The following is a 23,518-nucleotide window of genomic DNA, read 5'->3' as shown; positions in this document are numbered from 1 at the left end:
AGAACTGCTCCTGCTCTCCCGAGGTGATGGACGCCATGGGAAAGGCAGTAGAGAATAACTCAACAGTGTGAACCACGGGCCCTGGGGGCAATTACCGTAAATTCTACAGCTTAGCAGGCAAATTGATCTAGTGATCCAGTGAGGGTGATGCTCCAAAGGATGCAGGCATGTGGCCAAACTGTCTTTGGAGGCACCACAGCCCACCAGAGGCCCAGCTTGTGCTGCAGAGACCACTGCTGCACTGGGGACGAGATCACCTTAAAACAACGAGGGGAGGCAGAAATGCCATCCAGCCCAGCTGTCTGGGTTCAGGCCAGGACAAGCACACTGTTCTCCCCAGCCAGCTCCAAAAGCAGGGCAAAGCAACATGGCAGAGCTCTGAGCCACAGAAACAGCACCAAAAAGAGGTAAGACTTGACTTGGAATGGATAAAAAAGAATGAATAAGAGAAAAAAGTGCACCAGCAAAGGAGAGAGCAAAGAGGTGGCCAGCAGGAGGAGAAAGGAAAGGGTGAATGAGAACTGGGAAGACAGGTGCAGGCCTCTTCCCCCTCTGACTTGCACTCTGCCTGCCATGTTCTGCTCCCAGCACCTGTGCAAACCCACTCAAGAGGTTGTCCTGGTCCTGGCCCCTCCAGTTCAGACTGTGGCTAGCAGGTAAGTGAGGCTGGGAGGGGAGGAATGGAGTTAAACCTGAAAGCAGATAGACCAAGATCTAAAGATCAGCAGGATGGTACAAAGCATGGCTCCATCCAGAGCCTACAACAGATCAGACCTTTGTTTACAAATGGTTGGGGGATTACCCTTACTCGATGTCTTTGCAGCACAGGTAGCTGGATTTGATCTGGGTCAAATCTAGGAGAAAAATAGTCAGTGCACCTACTAAAAACAGCAACACATACTGACTGTCACAGCTCTGCTTTGGAGTTGCATAAACCATTAAATGCTCTTGCAAAACCAATCCTTTTCAAACCTCTCCTTATTAAAAATATGCAGCTACAAAATGCCCATGAAGCTAAATCATATTCAATCACTCCAAATAAATTCAGAGAAGAAAGCAGCATAGACAACTTAAAAAACAGAATAGAGGCTCATAATAATTTTCCTTCCTCTTCCTCTTGTACTTGTCTTTCTGCAAGTAACAAGCCATTCACTCCAGCACCTACTACCAGTGCATAATCTGTTATACCTCTTCAGCAGGAGCTTCAGAATTGCTCAGACTTCTACATATTTTTAGACTAACTCAAAGATCTCTCAAGACGTCTGTTAAAAAAAAAATAAAATAAAATCACACGGCACTAGAATTTGGATGAGGAAATGCAAAATGCCAATAATAAATACTTAAACACAAATATTTACTTCAATTAAAAAAAGAAAGCACTGGGAAGCCCACTTTGTGCAATGCAGGAACTGGGAATGGCCTCAGCACAGTCCCTGTGCTGGAGCAACTCAATCACTGTCAAGGACAGTGGTGGCTTGCTGGATCATGCCTGTGAGTGGCAGTAAACGTTCCTGGACGGAGTGGAGCACTCAGCGCATCAGCGTCTCTGATCCACATGCCTTTTGGTGTGCTGGGGGGCTCTGGAGAAGCGCTGCAAAGCCCTTGGACTCCACTGCACGTGGGAGTGTGAAGGAAAGACCGGGGATCTTGGAGAATCACCCCGGAGAACTCCTGTTGCAGAAGAGAAGCACAGATGTGAGATAAGGGCTTTAGGACAAAGAGATAAGCTCATGCTCAGTCCATTACGACTCAACAAGCATCCTCTTGGCCTTAGCTGACAGACATTAGAGTCCATGGGGTGGAAGTCAGAACTCCTGGGCTCAGGTAAAGAGCACAATACTGGGCGAGGGGAAACCCACTTAATCGAGAACTTCTCACTGTGGGCACAGGACCACCTCTAGGGAGCCAGAGGCTCACCACCCCCTGGCCATTGCTCCCCTGCTGAAGAGGAGGAAGGCAATGGGGAGGCCTTTGCACCATGGAAAGCACTGATAGCAACAGCGAGGGCGTAACACTCCAACAGAAACAGCTCCCTCCCATTAAAAGGGAGACAGAACTTTCCACCTCAAGAGTCAAGGAGGGATTGTTTCTTCTAGCAGAGCAGAGGGAAAAGAGGAACAGAGTGGAAGAAGATTACCAAAATTATTAGACCTTCTTGGGGTCCCCTCACAGTCAACTCGCTTAGCGAATGTGTAAAACAGGGCACAGCTGCTTGAGAGAAGCCCTTGTTCCCCTCAGCAGCCCAAACCTCTCCACTTTTCATGTGACAGAGGCCACATCAGCACCAAGACTTAGCCACCAAACAGCTGTCCAAGAGTTACAGCCACATCTCTGCTTGAGGGAGAGGTGGAGATGTGGGATCCGTTCAGAGGGCCCGTGCAGAATGGATGACACCTGCCGTGGTTGCCATCTGCTGATCCTTACTGCTCTCACAGTGGGGTCCTTCCCAGCCGTGGCATTCGCAGTGGTAGCTCCCAGGCCCAAGGATGCATACGCCCTGGTTCATGCACGGGTTGGGTTTGCACAGGTTCACGGGGCTTTTTGCTTCTGCAACACACACAAGCAGAACAGCAGGCTCAGGCACATCTTCAGAGTATTAATAGGTAGGATCCACATCCCATCAGGAATACTGCAAAAATAACAGCAGCTATATATCCCAGACATCAAAAAATGTTATCTAGGGCTAATGGGATTGGAAAAATCACGTTAACATGGCAGAGGGTGCAAGCTCACAACTCTGTCTTAACACAGAGGACAAACTTCTTGGTATTTAACCTAGAGAAAAGGAAGAACAGCAGCTTTGCTAGATGTTCTAATCTGAAGGAGAATATTCCTAACAAAGCTTAAAAGAGTGACATCGTGTTAGGTTGCATATCAAAGAAAAACAAAATGGAGCATCTTCAGAGCTGTGTACTGAACACATGAGCACCTCTAAGCCCCCCACATCCAGATACTGCCAATGCAGAGCAAGACACATGCTCTGCTTCAAGCAGTTTACAACCACTAAGGCCACAGGAGTTCAAACCCCACTTTACCCTGGAGAGACCTGAGTTTCCATCAAAGGGGAGCAAGGACAAGAAGTCAGCTGGGATGCAGGGATGGCACAAATGGAAAACACTACAAGAAAAACTTAAGGGCTTTCTTCTCGGAGGTTTGAGAGAAAAGCCTGCAACCATGGCCCAAGTTGTTATTAGTCCTACTCTTGTGAAGTATGCGACAGCTTTCCCAACCCTCGTAACAGCAGAGTCCAGCCGTCAGCACGGCTGGCAGTGTTTCATGCTGCCTTGCTGTGAATACGTTAGGTTAAGTAGCAGCATCCCAGAAGAATTTGCTTCCAGTCTGCTGGCAACTTCACTGCAGCGTTGGTAAGGGTGTGAAATTCCTCTGCTGAACAACTATGTGGTGTAGAGTCTGGACCTCCTAGCCTTGCCTTTTGCTACACAGTAGAAAAAGCACACAGCCAGAGTAGAAAGAGGAGGAGAAGGAAAGAATATAAATTCTGTCGCTATCCATCAGGACAGTTATTACAGCTTACCACACGTTGTACTCATTCTCACACATCAAGTTTGCTCACCAACTCTCAACCTACATCTAAGATAGGCAAAATTATCTTTGAAATTAATTTTTTTGACAGTCAAATCCTAGATCTGAGATATCTCAGTCTTCAGTTTGCATTGATTTTTTATGAAGCCAAGTTGGGTTCAACAACGTTTTTTGTTATCATGAGACATCCCAGATGGGGTCCTGCCTGACAGCTTATCCCCAGGAACAGGCGTTTTCACTTTCATCGTACGGTGGTAGAGCTGCTGACAACAAAACCTGGAGGGACCTCTTGGACCCACTACTCATCTTTCATGTGCTGGCTGCTCCCAGAGACCTTTTCCATGGTGCTCTGCTCCACATGCCATACATCCACTACTTCCCACCACAGCTGCTCCATGGCATAACCTCACAGTCCCTGTTTGGGGTAATGACGCTGTTCTGCCCAGACACCATTTCTCTGAACTCAAGCCTACCGTTAACACAGTATCATCTTAAGTAAGCTTCTTGCACTTCAGGAATTATACCCTTTGATGATCCCAAGAGTCTGTATTTCCATTACTCAGATTTATATATATTTAACACCTGGGATCTTTTCTCCTAGAGCCTGGATCATTTTTTCTGGTCTCTCTTCAGCTGAGCCTCAGAACAAATACGATATTCCAGGTGTCCAGAGGCAGGGTCTGTTTTTCACATACTTTTATCATGAGTCATAAATTTTTAAAAGTCCTTTCACAGACAATGATTCTGTTATTGAGTCTTGGACTTGCAGTAGAAGACTGAATGAAGGACTTATCTTTACATCGCCCTTGGTCCCAGCCTATCTAGTACAAATAGCGATTATCTGCAAATGAAATGAAAGCAGCAATTCAGTCTAAGGAAATGATATGTTATTACCCTGACTCATTGAACCTTGTCGTCTCCTTTCCTTCATCCATGGCGTTGTAGTTAATTTCATGGTACAGTAGATTGTTTTTATAATAACACAGCTGAAAATACCACTGCAATAGGAGCACACTGAAAAGCTCCAGGTACAAACCATCTGCAGAGCCTGCCAGGAGACTGGCTCCTCACCCCAAAGAGACAGTCCTGTAGTTTTTTCTAACCCTGAAGGAGCCACAGGCATGTCCAGAGATGAAAAGGACCTTTGATTGTGTTGAAGCTCAACATGCTTCTTCATTTGATCTTACAAATGGGTTAAAAGCAAATAGCTAGATGTTAAACTCAAGACTATTCTGAATGAGAAACAAGGCATGGCATTTTAACTAGAAGCACTTTCATCACCACTAATGTCTGCAAACCAGGGCTGCTATCCTTTCTGAAAAGCTGTTTTCCATTAAACACAGGCACTCACACTCAGCAGGCAAGTGTTTCAAACTTGGTATCAGTCAATTTTTTCCCAGCTGGGGACTGGCCTTCAGGACTCAAAGTTTTGAAGGAAGTGCACTTTTTTTCCCACCTCACCCTCCCCAAACATAAGCTTTCACATGAATATTTGAAAATTCTTCCACCTTGAATGCTTTGGAGATAAGGATTTGGTCCTGCAAACAAAATCAATCACAAATTGTCTAAAGGCCTGAATTTAACAGTCTGCAGGCTTCAACATCGACAGATTCTGAATTTAGGATTAAATCCTGTTCAACACAAACAAAATCTTGAGAGTCTACATCATAACTTCAGTAGCAGAACACTAAGGAGGAACCGGAGTGATGAGGTTCCAGAGCCACCACTTTGCAAACACCTAGGCACAAACCTGTTGAACAAGACAGCAGAAACCTCACTCAGGGACCAACACTGCTGGCTGCAGAAATGTGTCCCTTTAAGCTCCCCCTACAAGACTGCAGGAGGTACAGTAATGCACAGTAAATTCTACACACTTAAAGCAATATCAAAAAAAAGAGCAAACTTATTTTTCTTTCAGGAAAGGCAGAACCAAGGCCTGGCAGGGCTGGAAAGAACCAGTCACCCTAAGCCCCATCTCACCCACTGGACTGACTCTTAGGAAAGTTGGTTCCTATTCCTATAGGACTGCTCTGGACAGTCACCAGATCTCTATGCCACAGTTTCCCCATCTGTAAAATGCAAAGATAGTATCGAGCTCACTCGGTAAAGCATCAGAAAACTTATGATAACAACGGCTGCTGGGGGAGGATGGGACGTTCTCTCACCTTCACAGATTCTTTCTATGATAAGGTCTTGGTAATACTGCAGGTCTTCATAGGAGGAGATGTAGATCAGATAGTTGGGAGACCCAGCAACCCTCAGCAGTGTGTCCCTCTGGGCATCCCCAATGACAACCACAAACACCAAGATGCCGTTGTCCCTCAGCTGCTGAGCTGGGGCAGCTGCATCCTCCATGCTGCCTCCATTTGTGAGCACCACCACCACCTTGTTGACACCAGGTCTTGCTCCTTTCTGCACTGTCATCACATCACCATAAATATGCAGCAAAGCGCTGCCAGCAGAGGCTAAGTCCCCAAGGAAAGGCACCTGGTTGATGGCTTGGAGGACAGCTGAATTGCTTGTGTGGGTGTCCAAAGTGAACACAGTGTGAGCTTTGCTGCCATAAATCACAAGGGCAATTTGGGTGACATCCCGGTTGATGTTGAAGCGCAAACAGCTGCTCCTGACAAAGTCCCTCAGCCGCAGAAAATTCTCCAGGCCAACTTCAGAAGAGGCATCCACCACAAATGCCAAATCAAGAGACTGCGCCTGGCAGCCTGGATAAAAGAGTGCAAACAGAATATTTTTCAGAATATATACATACTCCTTTCTGACCAAAACAAAGCAGGGTAGGGAAATGGTAGGCAAAATTCATCACTGCTGATCACTGACTGGGAAGTGTGATCTATGGGCCTTTCACACCAATAGATAGAGATCCATCATAAAAAGCAGCAATGAAATGTTAGTCCCCTGGACCTGTGACTGACACAAATAAAACAAGGACGTTCACCCTTCTGTCCTTCCCTCCTCTCTAGTGGAGTTCAGAAGACCTCTCACAGTTTGAAAAACTTGTCCTGCAGTGCCCATATCACAGTCTTACCTTCAGGATTGTCCACACTGCAGATTCTTCTCTGCAGCTCTGGGATCTTGTTGAACAGGTCCTGGGGGTCCGAGTAGACAATTGTCTGCTTTGGATTGCCAGTCATTTGGGTCAGCTCTGCTCTCATGAAGCTGCTGCCTACACCGATCAAGAAGAGATCTCGGTCCCTTGCATAATTAGCGGCTTCCGCCACTGGATCCTGGGACTTGGAGTCCGTGAGCAAGACAACCACGCGTGGGAGATCATCCTGCACATCTGCAAAAGCTGGGGTGCTCCGAAAACCATGCTGTGCAATGTACTGCAGGGCTCTACCTGTCAGGGTTCCTCCTCCACTGAAATTCAAAGCATCAATGCTCTTCATGAGACTGAACGCATTCTTGTGTTGGCTTACTTCAATGGGTATCCTGACATCACTATCGTACTGAGCCACCCCCACGTTTATTGGCGAGTCCTGGCCCATCACTGCTTGGAGGAACCTCTTGAGGAACGCCTTGTAGCGCAGGAACCCTTCCAGCGTGACCCCCGCTGAGCTGTCCACCAGGAAAAGGAGATCCACGCTGCACTCAAGGCTCAGCTTTGGTGCTGAAAAGGGAGACAGCAATTTGTCATTTGCAGAACAAGACCTCAGCTGGGGCCTGCTGGAAGCCCTGTGGTGTGGAGAGGGACATTGTCTCTAGTAACCTAAGTGGTTTGTCAGATATGTCATGAGCTGGAGGACAACTGTGCAAAGAGTGCACTTTATTTTGGTTGGATGCCACATAAGCCTTTAGACACAGAAAATATCTATGGGAGTCTGGGGGGATTCCTGAACTTTTGGGTGGCAAATGTCAGATTAGAAATGACAACTCCACTCTCTTAGTACTCTGGGGAAAACACTCTGACTTTCACTATATCATATATTGGAGAAAGGAGACAGTTCAAGCACCAGACCCTCACCTGTAACAACTGGAGACACTTTAAAGTGTGAGTCTTGATTCTGGGGGAAGTACAAAGGATTTTCTGAAGATCAGGACCTCCTTGAGTTTCTTACATTGAACCCCCAAAAACAGGGGTCCCTCCTGGGCCCATGTGTGCAGGGAGTGGACCAAAAGATATACCCATGTGTCTCTCCCAGTTTCTCTGTTCTGCTCCCACGGCACCCGCATTTAGAAACAAAGGCAGCCACGCCAGGGCGAGACTGTCAGTATTGGTGCCCTTTGTATCCACAAGGTTTCTGAGCAGCAAGACCCAGTCACAACCAGCATGAGAGAAAACTCATCTGTCTTCTGGAGAAAAGCCCAAAAGTTGCAGCCCAACTCCAGGTGTCCCTATGACATGCAGCAGGCACTGCAAAGGCAGGACCCAGCTGAGGAAGGAAGGAGGGAGAGCGCAGCTTTGCACCTACCGCAGTGGATGTCTCCTCCGTACCCCACCGGGCAGAGGCAGTGGTATTTGTCCAGTCCCTCTGGGACACACGTGCCCCCGTTCTGGCACGGCTGGGAGTCACAAGGGTCTAAACAGGACCAGGGAAGGGAAAGAGAGGGAGTCAGCAGGGACCCTGCCCCTTCCCATCCTGTGCCAGTGAGAGCATCGCCATTAGTAGAGAAGGGGTCAAACCTCCATCTGTCTTGCTACAGAAGTTGAACTAATGCAGGGCCACATGCACCCTCGCTCGCCTCCATGGCAATTTCATTTTGGGATGGCTTTCCAACAGGCAGCGGTGAAGAAGGCAAACCAGACTGTGACCTCACTTTATTTCCTTTGGAATAATGCCAATGAAGTTACATTTGTGTAAATACAGAATTGCTAAAGGTGATGCAGCCCTTCCAGATTTACACCAGCAACAAGGGAATCAGAGTCTGGCCTGCTGCTTGGACAATGTTGTACTGACAAAGAAAATAAAGTTGCTGTCATCTGAACCAGTAAAAGAATGGGGTTAAGGACAGCACTCAAGGACCGTAGTTATTTTCACAGTCACAAAAATAGGCTGGCAGTCGGCAAGCGTCAGGTTCCCTGCTGAACTGGTGATGTTCATGGTACCAAGTGAATGAGTGGAGGGATCTCACCGCATGTTCCCCTGGCTGGAGAGCAGCGACTCCCCACAGGCATTGGGAAGCAGTGCAAGCCTCTGCCCCAGGAACACATGCAGATGAGGATTAATTGGCTCCTCAAGTGGAAGGAGAAACGATGAGGAGATATTTTAATCCAAAAGAACTCTGGTCATAGATACTCATAAGACAAAAAACCAGGACATATCAAATTCTTGCTAAGGATCACAATCTCTCACTCAGAACAGACTTTTTAGAAGTGAGAGTAAAAATCCATATTTTTATTCTTTACCTTTCCTGCTTTGCAAGTAAAATTTTTAAAAAGGCTAAGTCCTACCTGAACATACAGTTCGGAAGCATCTGGATGGGTGTTTTATCAAGACTCTCTTCCATCTGAAACCGGAAGATTAAAACCTATCATGAATTTAAAGATTAACAAGGTATCATCAAGATTGATTTTACTGTGTTTTAAATGGAACAAATCTTCCTTTGAAAATGCAATTTTTCAAAACAAGTATTTCAAAAGAAAATGTCCATTCTGAGTGGGGTGACAAAAGAAAAAACGTAATTTAATCAAATATACACTTTCAGTTTTGAATTCTACTTTTATGTTTTACATTCACAGATTATGGATGTATTTTTAAAGCTCAAAATGATTTATTTTTTTTTTTAGTTGCTACAGAAAAGATGTTAAACTTTTTGCTCTAAATCAGAATGAAAAGAAAATGTTAAAGCAGTGAGAATTTCTTATTCAATATTAATTCTAGTATCTAACTTATTCAGCTGTAACAGCTAGTGGACAAGGAAGGTTTAGACTGGGAAGAAATCCTCAGTCCTCAGCTGTGCCTCCCAGTAGCATTTTTCGACTTCCTCCATCATTTCCCTGCCCTAAAATGATATGAAAAAACCCACACCCTAGAGCAGGAGTGTATATTTGCCACACATAAGAAGGCAGCTAATGTTGGCTCCTGACAATGAGATAATTTCTGCTTTAAACTTTCATCCCTGTTAACCAGGTTTCTATTTCTGTAATACCTTCAGCTTCACCATGCCACTAACCTTCCAGTGCTCTGCATTAGAGCTGCTCAAACTCATGACAACTGTGGCCAAAACCATCACTTTTGGGATACCGTAAGCAAGCCACGAGCTGCTCCGATTTCCCACGTTGGCTCTGGGGTACAAGTATCTGGAAACACTCACAGCCATTAGGACATGTCTGAAATTGTCCATACAATCGCTTCCCAGTATATCTATGCAGCACGCCATCAATGCACAGCCCAGATCTGGGGTGATTTTCAAACACTAATCTAAGTGTCTGGTATTGAAACAAACACATGAAGCACCTCTTCAAAGGAAAAACAATCCCCATAAAAATTTCTGTACACGACCACTTTCACTCAGCTCTTTTTATCAGCAAAGAGAGCATGAAGCTGCCTTTCCCTTCACAGCTCATTTTTAAAGCATTTCTCCTGCTGTACTGACTTACAGTGACAATAGTATTTGAAGGACCTGACATGCTTTATGGGTTTTCAGCTCCAGTCTCCTCTCCCCGGGAAAGACGACATTTCCCTCATGCAGCTCACTGCCACTGACCTGACAATGCAGCTCTTTGTGTGCATCCCAGTTCTGGCACTGCTGCACTATGACCAGGGGGTATTTTCTGCCAGTGACTGGAGCCTCTTCATAGGACAGTCCTTCCCAAGCACCCCAGGGCAGCCAAGCCAATGTAAAGGGGCTTCTCTGAGAGTAAGAAAGTCTGTGTGGAGAACAGAACTAGCACCAACAAAGGGAGCCAGATCGAGAAACCCTCTGCAGCACAGAGTCGGTACAGAGATGTAAACTTCAAAGCATCTCAGTTCAACAGGTAGGAAACTAATCCCAATTCCATTTATAATATTTATGGCACTCTTAGGCTAATCATCTTCTGCATCTTTGTCTCAGCTCTTCCTCTTACCCTTTGCTTCTCAGATCAGCCAATGGTCAGAGCAGGGAAAGCCTCTTTCCAGGTCTAGAGACTATGTTTGCATGGGTCTTCTGAGGGATCCTCACCCCAGCAAAGAGTCACGGTCAAATAAAAACCTTATTACCGCATTTCTTATCTTCTCTCAGCCCCACTTGATTTTAGAGATGCAGGCATCCAACTCACCTGTAGAAAGGGCACAGCGAAGCCTGCACTGCATTCAACTGCTTTGAGCCTTTCCAACACACATAGTTTCCAGCCAGCTCTTTCACAGTCTCCAGGGTTCTGCGTTCACAAGGGTGGGATTCAACTTTGCAGCCTGTAGCAAAGAACAAATCCAAACTATGACCAATTGCCTGAAAATAAAAAGTCTGTGTGGGAGTGGAGCACCACTTTGAAATGTGTTAGTCTTCCTCATCTACCTGCCAACTGCAGACCAGGCAGTGCTTCAAAGAGTCCCCCATGGGACCCAGAAGAGAAATTTACTGTTGACAAGCTCACCAGCCTACCTCACCTTCTGAGGTGCTCACTCTTCAGCCTCTTTTGCTTTACTATAAAACTTGCACTGCTGAGTCCAGCTTTTCAGTCCCTCTGTTGCCTTATGTATTTGATTTTTTTTTTTTCATGTATTTGATTTTCTTCTACCTCTGGACCACTCCAGTTCTGTCTGTTCTACCTCCTGCAAGTCCCTGCTGGCCTCCCCTTAACACACAGCCAAGTCCATCAGAAGATTTAACACAACTGCATTTATTCCTCTATCCCCCATGACATGAACAAGGACCAATATTCCTATGTTCAGAGGTGAACTGAGACACAGAAGGATTTAGGATCATGCAGCTTGTAGGTATTTGGAGAGGTAGCTGGCAAGCATGGCATCCAGTTTGGGCAGCAGAAGCAGGTTACCTCGAAGGGCAACACCTGCTAATTCCCCTGTACAGTGACTCATCTTTCTCACTCAGTGACATGGTCCAAGCTCAAAGCATGGGCATGAAGGTGGAGCCAGGACAGGGGTTACCTGGAGCGGTGGTGCTGCAGACAGAGCCGGTGAGGGTGCTGTAGAGGCCATTGGCAGCATCGTTGGCATCTCCGGCAAAGAGCACGTGCTGCTCGGTGGGCTCGCTGGCCAGCACATGCAGCTCCTCCCATCTGCCAAGCAAGGTTGGGGTTCAACTGCTTAGTCATCCCCAAAGAATCGAGTGTCAAAACAAACTGTTTGCAGCAAATAGAGAGCTGATGCAAAACCATGACACCCTTCAAACAGTTTTCAAGATCCTGGTGTGTTTAGTCTCAGGCAGCAGCACAGCTCTACTCAGTGGAAGAGCTTCCTTCACCAACTTTGGTCCTCCTTCACCAGCCACCAAATCAGTGTTTCCTCCATGCCTGTGTTACCCCTTAAATTCCCCTTTTCTCTTTTCAAAACTCATATCTAGCACAAGACCATCCCTCACTCGCTGGGAATTGCCATTTGGCTAGCTGGGCCTCCATTTCCCACTCTGGAAAGTTTCCTACCTTGGAAACTTGATTCCCACTGCAAAAACCCTGATGTGTCTCTCCTTCACCTGCATTGCAGGCATCATGGTACTGCCCTGGGACTTTCCATCCGAAATGATGATCAGAACTTCAGGGACACTCGAGTTTCTGCCACCAGGGAATCCCTTACGGAGAATGCACTTCAGAGCCCGACCTGTTTCTGTGCTTCCACCTCTAGAAAGAAGGGAGATAAAATGAGAAAAGCAGAAATCAAAGCTCTTCTCCTGATATTCTCCTGATAATGAATTTGATTTTCAAATTTCCACCCTCTGGTAATGTGGAACTTAGTATATTTCTGCCTGTTGCCACACAACACAACCAGAGAGATGTCTAATCCTGTCATTCTTGTTATCTTCCTATCCATAGATCCAATCTACTCACCTTTATCTCCCTCCTCTCCAACCCAGAGTGGTCTCCAGAAGACTTTTAACACACAGCAGAGTGTTTCTGCAACTGGAGCAGGAACCAGAGCTCTCAGATATTTGAGTTTCCTTTCCAGCTTTGAAAAATTACTCAAATTCTATTTTCTCATCTGAAAATTGCAGTCACTTCTTTAAGCTGTTTTACAACAATCTCTTGTAATCCACTCAGAAACACAGTACAAGTGGGCAAAATGAACAAAGACCAGTATCTCAAAGTGGTTTCCTTTCTCTTGATGCATAAACGTGCTATAAATTCATGTCATGTATCATCCCTTTCCCTCCACAGGACCTTCTACTGTTCTTAGACCAAGCGCTAAGGCAGGGAGCTATGTGCCCCAGCTTGTAACTGAGAGTCTGCAGTCCAGCAGTGTGCAGAGAGTCCTTGTCTTTTTCTCCCTGGTTGATCTGCAGGTTAATTTGATTTTCTACAAAAGGTCATTTGTCCATCCTGTAGTAAAGCTCCTGAAAATACAAATGCTGAAAGCTTCTTAGTGTATCCCTGGAAACTCAGAAGGACTGAACACAAGGCATGCTTTCTTCAGGGCTTCACCAGTACCTTTTACATGAGGAAAGTAAACATTAAGAAAAGCCACCTGATCCTCCAGTTGTCTAAACCCATTCTAAACTCAGTTAAAAGCAATACTCTCATCTGCTAGGTTATTTGCCAGCAGCACCGGTATGATAGAGAAGGTGCACCAGCCACTGATGTTCACAGAAGCTGTACCCATGACTCCTCATTTTGGAGACAAGATCACCAGGAAGAAGCACGAGGCCATTTAAAACGTGACACAAGTTATCCACTTCGGCTCATTTATGGCTCAGATGCCAAAGATGCCTTTCTCCTCATACTGCCTGCACTGCAGCAGTGTCCTGAACTCCTGGTAGGAGCTGGGAGCCCTTGGGGCTGAGGTCTGGGCTATCATGGAACTTGCCTGGGTGTCTCTCCTGTCAAAAATTTCTTCCAATACATCTAACTCAGAGTGGGATGAAGATAGTCCTGCCATCCTTTGCTTACAAATGAATGGGATATCAAGAGATGAAGGGCCAGACTTGCAAAAGCATCAGATGATCCTGTCTGAAAATCTGCACGTATCCATCAGCTCCAAAGAGCTGTCTGATGGAACAGTCCTGCAGAGAAGTGGGCCTGGGGGGCAGGATAGAGGGGTGCACACGCTGACCTATGGAGGAATGAAAGCTAAGTGTCATCTTGGACCAAAGATGACAGAGGCAGATTTGAGCACTGATCCCGGGTCCTTCCCCACAAAACCATCTACTCCCTCTTGCCTGGCCCCACAAAAGCACTTTCTGATGGTGCATGGAACCACCTACATCTGTATTTTCGCAGCCCTTGAATTCTCCCCTGGAGAACGGAATGTTTCTGAGGTAGAAAGCGATTAGCTCAATATTCAGCAAATCCTCCAAGTAGCAAATTATTAAACCCACACCAGGACTCAGGTGCAAAAGGGGGCACATTCCAGCGGTGACACATGCCAATGGCGACGTAAATCAGCAGGTAAAATGGGCTGGTGCTACGCATTTGGGAATGGCAGACATCAAGTCTTGCAGCTGTGCAATAACTCCAAAGTAACCTTAAATGCAATATTAGTAGAAAATAAGCTACAGCTTGCCAGAGAACAGCTTTAGTCAAAGATGCTTTAGAAATCCTGAAACTCATTTCTTGTGAGATTATTAAAGAATAAGATTTGTTGACTGCTGGATGCCTCCTTAACCTTAGAGCCCGATTGCCCTGCTGAGCCTGTAGATACTGAAACTGCCTGTTTGAGAGGTATGCTGCTAATTAGCACAAAGCCCTGGTGAGGGAAGAGGGGTACCTCTGGCAGTAGAGTGCACCCAAAAGAAGAGATGCTCACTGCAGACAAGGGTCATGACCAGTGTCTGCACAGCGCTAGGGTCTCTTTGGCAATGGCATACTGGATGTGAACTGGGAATGAGCCCTTCATTGCAGAGGGTGCTGAAAATACTGCAGAAAGTCATAAAAAAGGGGAGCACTATACATACACAGAGGTCTGGGAGGGGAAGGAGAAGGTGTGGTTGGTTTTATGGGCTGCACATTTACTCTAGTTGTTATTTCTTTCAAGTGAGCTCTGTAGGGCAGGCATTGTCCTCCTCTGCTTTCAAGATTTAACTTTAAATGACTGTTAGAGACTGTTGCATACTCAAGACTGGGCTCTATGCTCTACATACCATGAAATGTCATCAAAATTTTATATAAAATTATTATCTCTGTCAGGCTGAGGCAGGAACAATTACATTGTGAACCAAACACTGAAGTTTTATTTAAGTAAAAAGTCACGGGTAACCTAACAGAGAGAGTAGGTACGAGATGGTCTCACCTCTGCCTTGCAGGGTGAGGTTTGGTGCACTGTGAAGCTGGATCCCAATGTGGCTGGGTAAAATCTGCCCCAACTCCCTATCTACTCCCCACACTCAGAGACTTAGGCTAACCAGGCATCCAGCCCCTGCTGCTGGCAACCTGACACAACCAACTCAAACTTCACATCAACCATCTCTGTTCCCCACCCAGTCATTACCAGGTTAAGACCTTGCTACAGCACAACACACTGGGCAAAAGCTTTTCATCCCCTGTGAAAACCGAGGGCACCTACACTGCAAGTTCTCCAGCTATTGTCACCAGCTTTCATCCCTACCTACAACATATTAGCTCTTTTTGTTGTTGGAGGGCTAAACATTTGCTTGTCTGAAAGGGGTAAATCCTGCATCGACATGAGTTTCCCCTCTTCCTTTCTTGTAGCTCTCCATCTGCATAACATGAGAGGTCTGTAATGTGCCATCTCCAACTGTACATTTGATACCAGAGAGAGCCCAGCTCATTGGGAACATGCTCCAGACCTGTTGATAATTAAGCCATTAGATCAGAGGAGATACTTCCAGCTGTCTTCTAATTCTGTCCAAGAAGCTGTGCTATAAATCACTTCCCATGACTGCCTTTTAGGGCTACTTTTATTGCCACCCAGAGCAAGCAAGGGGAACAAAACCACAAGTGTTACTCCTTTCTTGGAGGCTTCATGTTCTCTTTTTGCTGTGTTGACACAAACACACTCCATTTGCTTTCTGAACATCCATCCTTTGCTTTAGCACCCAATCCCTGATTTGCTTGTTCTAGAAAACCATTTGATAATGCCCAAGTTCATTATTTTCCATCTACCCTCAGATTTTCACAGAAACTTTTTAATTCAGTACCTGCCAGGCCTTTTTGCTTTGAACTTCTTTCTTTAGGTACTTCCTCCTCTGCACTCCACCATTTCAAAGCATACTCAATGACCGTGTGTTCATAGCATGTCCAAATCTGCCTTTTCCTGACCAGATGTCAGTAGCTGTCAGACGCTTCAGTGAAAAGTGCTGTGCATGAGGCAAAATATATTGTGCATAGTCAGTTTGATGACTAAATCTTTATTAACTCAGTAAGCTGTGCCCATGTGAGCACTGAGGATTAGAAAAAAAATAATAAAGAGTCTCTGCACCAAAGCTCATTAAATTCAGTTTCTTATCAATTTGCATTTGGAGGTCCGCTGGTTTTTGACACAGCAGATGTATGTTTAAGACATTACTCCAGTAAGGATTTTCTGAAGCCAAAGGAGATCTGGACTTTACCTGCTGCCTTTCCTCAGGAACAGCGCACTAAGAAGGTTTTTCTCCTGTGAGCAGGCATTGACTTGTATGCAAGAAATCCATAAGAGGTTTAGCTTCTGAGATTACCGCCAAATTTGGTTGAAATTGGCCAATGAATTCAAAAGCTATCTGGACAGGATTCACAGAGAGAGACCTGCAGTCTCCAAATAAATCACAGAAACTTCACTTCAGTCTGGTGCTGCCTCCTTTCAAGTGCTCTGAGCTTCGCGCCCAGAGCACGGTCGGGAAATGCCTCCCTGACCAAAGGCTCATCAGAAGCACATCAAGGAGCCTCTCAGCTGAGACGTCAAACACCCAGTTTTTTTGGAAGCCAACTGGAATCCATCTGTAACTATTTTATTATCTACTTTGAAATGTCAGCTTTTCATTTAAACTAGATGAAATGGCTGAGCACAAGGTCATTATTTCTGTTTGATCTGTCAGTATTCATGTGCTGTCATCAAGGAATTTCAGTGTCAGACACCAAACACTGCTTCACTTTCTCTGCTCTCACAGACTTTCAAGCAAAAGAGGAGCGTATCTTGTTTTCTGGTAAGTTTTTCTTGTAACAATACACAAGAGGTTTTCTTGGTTTGATAAACTTATCAAAAGCCATACAAAAAACCCCAACCAATTAGTCTTGCTTGAGTCAAAAGTGATCACATTTGCTTGCACATATGTACATCATGCCGAGAACAGCAGACATCCATGAGAAACGCTGAGCTAACCTTTAGCCCTAATGCAGATCAGCTAAAGAAAGAGTAGACAGCCACAGGCCATACCAGTACTTCATCTATCATCAAAACAAGTGTTATTTTGGGGTGGCTGTCGGATCCTTTGTATTTCTCAGAGATGAAAAGTCTGGATTTTGAGAGGCTCTAAGGACAGTGCTTCTTTGGGCTTCTGGCTCCATTTCCCGAGGTCGTGGGAAGACATCCAAGTCTTAACATTCAGGAAGAAAAAAGTTTTCCATCTGAAAACCTGATCCTCTTGAATTCAGCAGACACACATGCACAGATATCTAGGGACCAGCAATTTGTCACTACCTCGTAGGACAAAGGCAATTGTAACCACCAAAAAATGAAGATGCACACTGTCCTGCCTTTGCTCAGCCATGTGGAAATGCCACACTTGCTTTTCCCTGGAAGGATGTAAACCACCGCCTGGCACAAATGGCCAGAAAAACCTGCCAGGAGGGCCATGGAAAACTCTCCCCTGCTTACCACATTACAGTGTGACACTGAAAACTTTCTCCCCTATCAACTTTCACTGACAAAGACAGACCAGGTTGCACTTTTTTAACAGACTGTGGATTATGGACCACAGACAACGTTCATCCATCCACCTCCCTGGGGGCATCACGTTGGTGTATGCACAGCAGAGGCGGAGATGTCTGGACCTCAAAAAACTCTCAGTCCAGAAATCATTCATAGCCCTGAAAAAGAGAAGTAAAATAAGCTGACCTGAACGCAATCCTCTTGATTCTATCCTTTACTTCTTGTTTGGTTAGATACAAATCCAGCGGGAATTCAAGGTGGGGAGTTGAGCTAAACTGTATCATTCCCACACGGACCTAAAAGAAAAGGTTAAAGATTATGAAAGGTGTCTGTGAGAGTTTTACTCTTTTGATCAATTTACAGATTTGGGAAGACTAAATTGTATCAAGACAAACTCTGTTTTCCATGTTGAGCCACTGGCACTCTAAATGAACTTCAAAAAAGAGCACAAACTGCATTACCTATACAGACTATAAACAAGGCAAAAATGTTTATCTGCAAACAACAGGAGCCTCTGTTGCAGTTACAGGCAGCTCAAGATCTATATTCATCTGTTCAGAGCAGCTAGTAGCCTCAAGGACAGTAAGTTTATAAATAAAACCTTTTATACCAGGCCATTTATACACTGTGCAGGCAATCTTTCTATTACTAAAAGCAGATCCCTCTGGCATTGGGCACAGTAGGCAACACAAGGCAATTATTTTTCCACTACCTCCTCTAAAACCATTTTCTATAGTTGAAAATGCCTGAAAATGCAAACAGACTGAATTGTATGTATTGGGCAATACATCCAGAATATTTCACTGAAGCCTTACAATAAGTTTTATGGAACGTGACAACTTCAGAGGTGAAAAGGCAACTGATTTTTCAGTCCAGTCTATGGGAGGATTAAGAGAAAGACTAGGGGAAGGATGGTATTAAAAAAACCACAACCCACCAAATCTGCAAATATTAAATGTTCAAATTCTTTTGCCTAAGCCTACATTGCAGGTGGTTCCTAGATGTAAGTCCCTACTTTCAGTCAATTTAGTATGAGCCATGAAAAGGGAATGCCCATTTAACCTGAGCCACCTAGAATCTCTCAAAGCCTCGCACACACACTGCAACTCCTCATCATCATCGCCCAGGCTGCAGAAAGCTTCCTGTTCTGTGTGGCTGTAAGCTGAGATCTGAAGGGTGAAAGATTTCTTAGATGAGAAAATGATGGAGAGGAATGATGACTTCAGCTTCCAAAGGACCCTGCAACAGGGGCAGACCGGCAGCTTTCGATTTTTAGGACCTGGAGCAGTGGTAGTAGTTGGTCTGGAGGAGGTTTTTAGGTACAAGTCCAAGTGCCCCTGCCATTGGAACCAGGAGCAAACACAAGACCTGCCTCTGTTCCTTTGCTCCCAAGACCCCTCTGGAGGATCAGACACAGACCAGGGTCCTCAAAGCCTCAGCAGTCCTGCCTCAGGTTCCTCGTGCTACGCAGAGACCTTGCATCCTGCCACAACCTTCCCAAAGACCTGACATTTATTTGGAAAGACTCTGGCAGGGAATCAAGTAGAGCAACCATCCCAGCCTGCTCCAAGGCCCCTGGCTAGGATGTTGTGACATGGGACTCAATGCACAGCTGGAACCGCAGCTGGGTCTGGCTTGAAATCCCCTCAGACAAACCCTGGGATGTGTCATTCAGGTCCAGAAGTGCCTCAAGGATGGTTCCAGGGAGCAGATAAGACCTGAGGGAGCCCGGACTGTGGCTACAGCAGCATAGCTCCCATCACTTCTTGCAGACACGTGGCACCCAAAATTAGACTTTGATTTGAGTCAAAGTCTGGAACAGGAGTGGACAAGAACAAACTTGGCATAGCCACACCTGTCCATTTATCTTAGCATGTTTTATACTGGGTATCTGTAAACACCAGCTGCTTGGACTCCAGCTGTCAGTCCCAGCTGGCCAGTCCTGGGCTCTTCTCTCTGGTGAGCACCAGCTTTAAGTGCACTGCACCACTAACAGGCAGGGAGTGCAGTGAGATCTTGAAGACCTATAGCAGCATACAGATCCCCAAATGCCTCAGTATACAACTGGTACCTTGCAATGATCTCCCTTCCCTTCTGCCCTTCTGGCTTATTTTGTACTAGAGACCTTCTAGGAGAAGCAGAGCAAGCAGACTGCATCATTTACTCCATGCAGAAAGGTGATTAACTTCCCATAGACTGATTCTCCAACTTTCCAGGGAAGAACAACAAAAAAATCCAACCATTTTAATCTATGACTATCCAAACCAAAATAAAAATGCATTAAGAAAAACCCAAATCATAACCTTTAATCCAAAAGGTTATGTCTTTTCTCAAGACCAAATGGAACTGCTCAAAATCTGTGAAGAATCAAGAAGTGTCCTCCAACCCCCCAGCTTCACAAACCTCCACTGCACCTTTCTGACTAAATACTCTGACCTCATGGTGCCTGCTAGGTTGAATTTTGCAGTTTCACTCAGCACATTATCACTGGCCTTTCCACACATTGCCAAGCTGCTTTAAATTAAAATGAAACATTCCTGACACTCACCCTGTCTGGATGGATGTCCAAGGCATCACAGAGCCTGACTGCAAAGTGCTTAGACCTTTCAAAGGTTCCTTTGCCAATGCTGTAGGAGCCATCCAAGAGGAAAAGGACATCTAATGAAGCAGAGCACTTCATCACTAGAAAAAAAAGATATACACTGTGAAACTGCACCTTAATAGTCTCACTCTCTGGAACCAGACAGCCAAGGGCAGAAAATCTGGACAAATGGACTTGCTGAGGATGGACTGGGGCAGCATGGTGTGCACAACCCAAAGCCCACGTGCACTCCTGCTCTGGCCTGCAGCAGCACCAGTTCAGCCCTCTCAGTCCGCAAGACTTTCACCTTAGATTTCAGTTCCCCAGCCTGGCTTCAGCAGTTCAGTGAAAGCATGGGAGCAGCAACTCCAATGAGCTGATGCAATGTGATATCATTAACCGCAGAGAGAGCTGCTCTCCCAGTGAGGATGCGGAGGAGTGAGCGGCAGGGAGAGACGGCCGTGCCCAGCGGGACCTGCAGTCTCTCTCAGCCCAAGGCACAGACATGAATCTAGGAGGTATTTCCAAAGCATACAGAGTCCCACAGAGCCAGATGTGTTTCATCTGCAGCATGTTTTTCAAAACACACTTATTTTTCTGAACACAAACTCTCTGAACAGCTCCAAGGCACTGACAGAAACACTTTTAACAAAAATCTGCCTTTTATCCTGTCTTCAGAGATGTGTCCTTGTATCACCCTGCCTGCATGAACACAACTGCTCCCAAGTACAAGTTCCTGAGGTGCTTACGCTGCAGTGGAAATTTCACTGACAAAAATAGGATTGTTTTTAAAGAAAAAAAAAAAAAGGTAGCCTGCAGACTCTGAAGAGACATTTTCAAAGCATTTACAAGAAATTTTAAAGTCTCTTCTGCAGTATTTACCAAAACCAACTTCAAGGGAAACTGAAGCCAGAACCTCAATACAGGCAGCAAGCACACTGACCTCTCAAGAGCCCTTCTGACCTGTGCCTTTTCTCTACCCCCATTATCTTCATCATTTTATTATCACTACTTTTTTTCCAAATCAGTTCTGCTAGTAAAAACCTGTATTTATAATTAGGGGTTTCTAATAGCAGATTATGAGGGATTGAAAGTTGTAAAGCATTCCCTTCTGGGTCGCTGGGTTTTGTAATAGGGCAACCAGCCTTGCCCTGGAGCACTGCGTTGGGGACAAGCTGGAGCACAGCCCCTCTGCCAGCGCCGTCCTGGCTTGTCAGCCTTGCCCTCACAGCCGATCTGAACATGGGGATGCAACAACTGGGTGCTCGCCCAGTCCCTGACTGCAGCTGCCTGACTAAGCATGCACAGAGAAGACTGCCGTGCCCCCATCCCAGTATGGGCTCAGCATGGAGAAATGGGCTTCAGGTTGCTCTGGAGTTCAGTGGTATGAGGAGGGGGATCTCTGTATTGCAGAGGCACAGCTGCAGCAACACAGCTGTCTTACAAAGACTCATAAGAAAGACATCTGCAGCCCACCAAGGAGTTCTTGGTGACACCCATCAGTGAAAAACATCCAAATACAGCACATCAGGATGGAAAGTTTGAGCTGGTGCTATGAGATGGGGCTGGAGGGCATGGCTGGCATAGAAAAAAATGTAATTTATCACTTGACAGACAGAAGAAAAGGATGCCTAGCAGGAGAATGCACGATATGGTTTGTAAGTAACTGACTGCATGTATGTCAAGGGAGCCGTAGGAGAATATGGTCTGCTAGCCAGTCAGAGCCCAGTCATCCCGACTCACTGCATCGTGGCTGGTGCTGGCTTTACAGCCTATACAAATCAGCTACATGAGAGGTCTGATCACAAATCAAGTCTGAAATTAAGCACGGTTCCTTAAATCAGTATTGCTTGAAACAAGCTCTGAAGAAACACTAGTCAGTTGGCAAATAGCCAATTTGGGAAAAACAGAGTAGGTGGAAGAGCTAATAGCAATGAGGGAAAAAGCCAGGCTAGGGCAGAAGCAGCCAAAATGCTGTGCTTGCCAGAGCATTGCTGCGGACTTTATGGACTGAATGAGGTCCCGTAAATAAAAATAAATTTAAAAAACAAACAAACAAACAAAAAAAACCCAAAAAAAAACCACACAAGAAAAAGAAGGAACTCAGACAAGAAAAAAAACTTGCTTTAAAAAAAATAAACTTACACTGTCCAGCAGCTGAGATCTTGCCGATTATCTCCTGGTCAGCATGAATTTCTTGTATACCCAACACCAGCAAAACTGTGGGATCAAACAGATAATCACCCATCAACACTAGAAACTGCCTTAACAAAAAAAAACCAAAAGAAATGTAGGCTTTAATCTACAGCAAAAAAAACAACTGTTTTGCTGTACAGATTTCACACTTGCAAAAAAAAATTGGTGACACAGTGGTGTCACCTTCCATCTATGGAAGGAAATTCCTTCTAAGGGACACAGAGAGCATGAAAAACGTCAAGGACCTGACTCCAGCGCACGGGAAGACAGTCCCTCTGCTCACTGCATGCAGGGACACAGTGCAAGAATGAGAGCTAGGCCAGGCTTAGGCTTCAAAGATTACAGTCATAAGCACTGGAGACACCAAATAACTGCACTAGAGAAAATTATGAACTTTTAATATCATAATAACATCAGCTTTTCCCATATCAATTAAGATATTTCACATACAAATCAGTCACATGTGTTCAAATTCTCAGAAAAGCTGTTTCTCCAGGTATTATTTTGTCCCCTTCTGTGTGAAACTGTGTTTCAGAGGTTTATCCATAAACCTCCTGGAGAGGCACCGATTCAGCTCTCACTCCTCAGAACAACCATCTCCAGACAGAGACAAGGAAGCATCCAAGTCAGAAACCACTAATGCAAAACAATGACTTTAAATGTACCTTGGGGAAGCAGGAAAACACAGATGGATTCAAACAACAAGAGGCTCATGGTGACAAATCTGAAACAAAACAAAAAAAAAGGAGACGACTATTAATCCAATTCCTAAAGCTGTTTTCTTTACCTGCAGCTGATCATCTCCTTGCTGGTTGTCTCACGTGATGAGTTCAGAAACATTTGATCAGAGGGGTAAAAGCAACTCCTACCCTAGGGTGAAGGGTAGGAAACAGACACAAGGAAAAAATGTGAAAATGAGGGAATGATAGAAAAGAAAGTCTCCCTACATACTCATCTCCTTTCCTATCAAAACTGGAGAAAGCATACTTCACGGGGGAGGGAGGGACTGCCCAGCCTCCCCTCCTCTCCTTCCCTCCATGGCCACCCAGACCTCAACTCTCTTCTCTCCTTTCCTCCCTCCTCTTCACTGTACCTCCCTCTCAAAGTCGAGTCCCATCTGGGCCCCTGCTGCCCTCAGGGAGCTGGTGGAGAGCCCAACACAGCTCCCCGGGGGTTCATGGAGCACAGGACAGAGCCACATCCCCCTGACCCCACCATCGCCTGCAGCTCCGGCTGAGACGCCCCTGCCATGGAGCACAGCCGAGGGGGGCCTGTGGCGTGGGGCCTGCCT

The 23,518-nt window shown here is 45.6% G+C and overlaps 1 protein-coding gene across 1 annotated transcript; it reads right to left on the bottom strand.

Annotated features, from left to right (window-relative positions):
- Positions 1 to 1,537: 1,537 nt before the first annotated feature.
- VWA2 (von Willebrand factor A domain containing 2) lies at positions 1,538 to 22,941 on the bottom strand. Its single transcript, XM_074831649.1, has 13 exons — positions 22,893 to 22,941; positions 22,177 to 22,251; positions 19,999 to 20,132; positions 17,637 to 17,746; positions 12,080 to 12,274; positions 11,586 to 11,716; positions 10,757 to 10,889; positions 8,948 to 9,003; positions 7,968 to 8,075; positions 6,584 to 7,165; positions 5,709 to 6,260; positions 2,425 to 2,547; positions 1,538 to 1,671 (listed from the first exon to the last, which is right to left on the bottom strand). The coding sequence occupies exons 1-13, from the start codon at positions 22,939 to 22,941 to the stop codon at positions 1,538 to 1,540; spliced, it is 2,382 nt and encodes a 793-aa protein (XP_074687750.1).
- Positions 22,942 to 23,518: the final 577 nt, after the last annotated feature.

Source organism: Strix aluco, chromosome 7 (genome assembly GCF_031877795.1).
Source record: "Strix aluco isolate bStrAlu1 chromosome 7, bStrAlu1.hap1, whole genome shotgun sequence".
NCBI lineage: Eukaryota > Metazoa > Chordata > Aves > Strigiformes > Strigidae > Strix > Strix aluco.
This window is presented reverse-complemented; position numbering and strand designations above follow the sequence as displayed.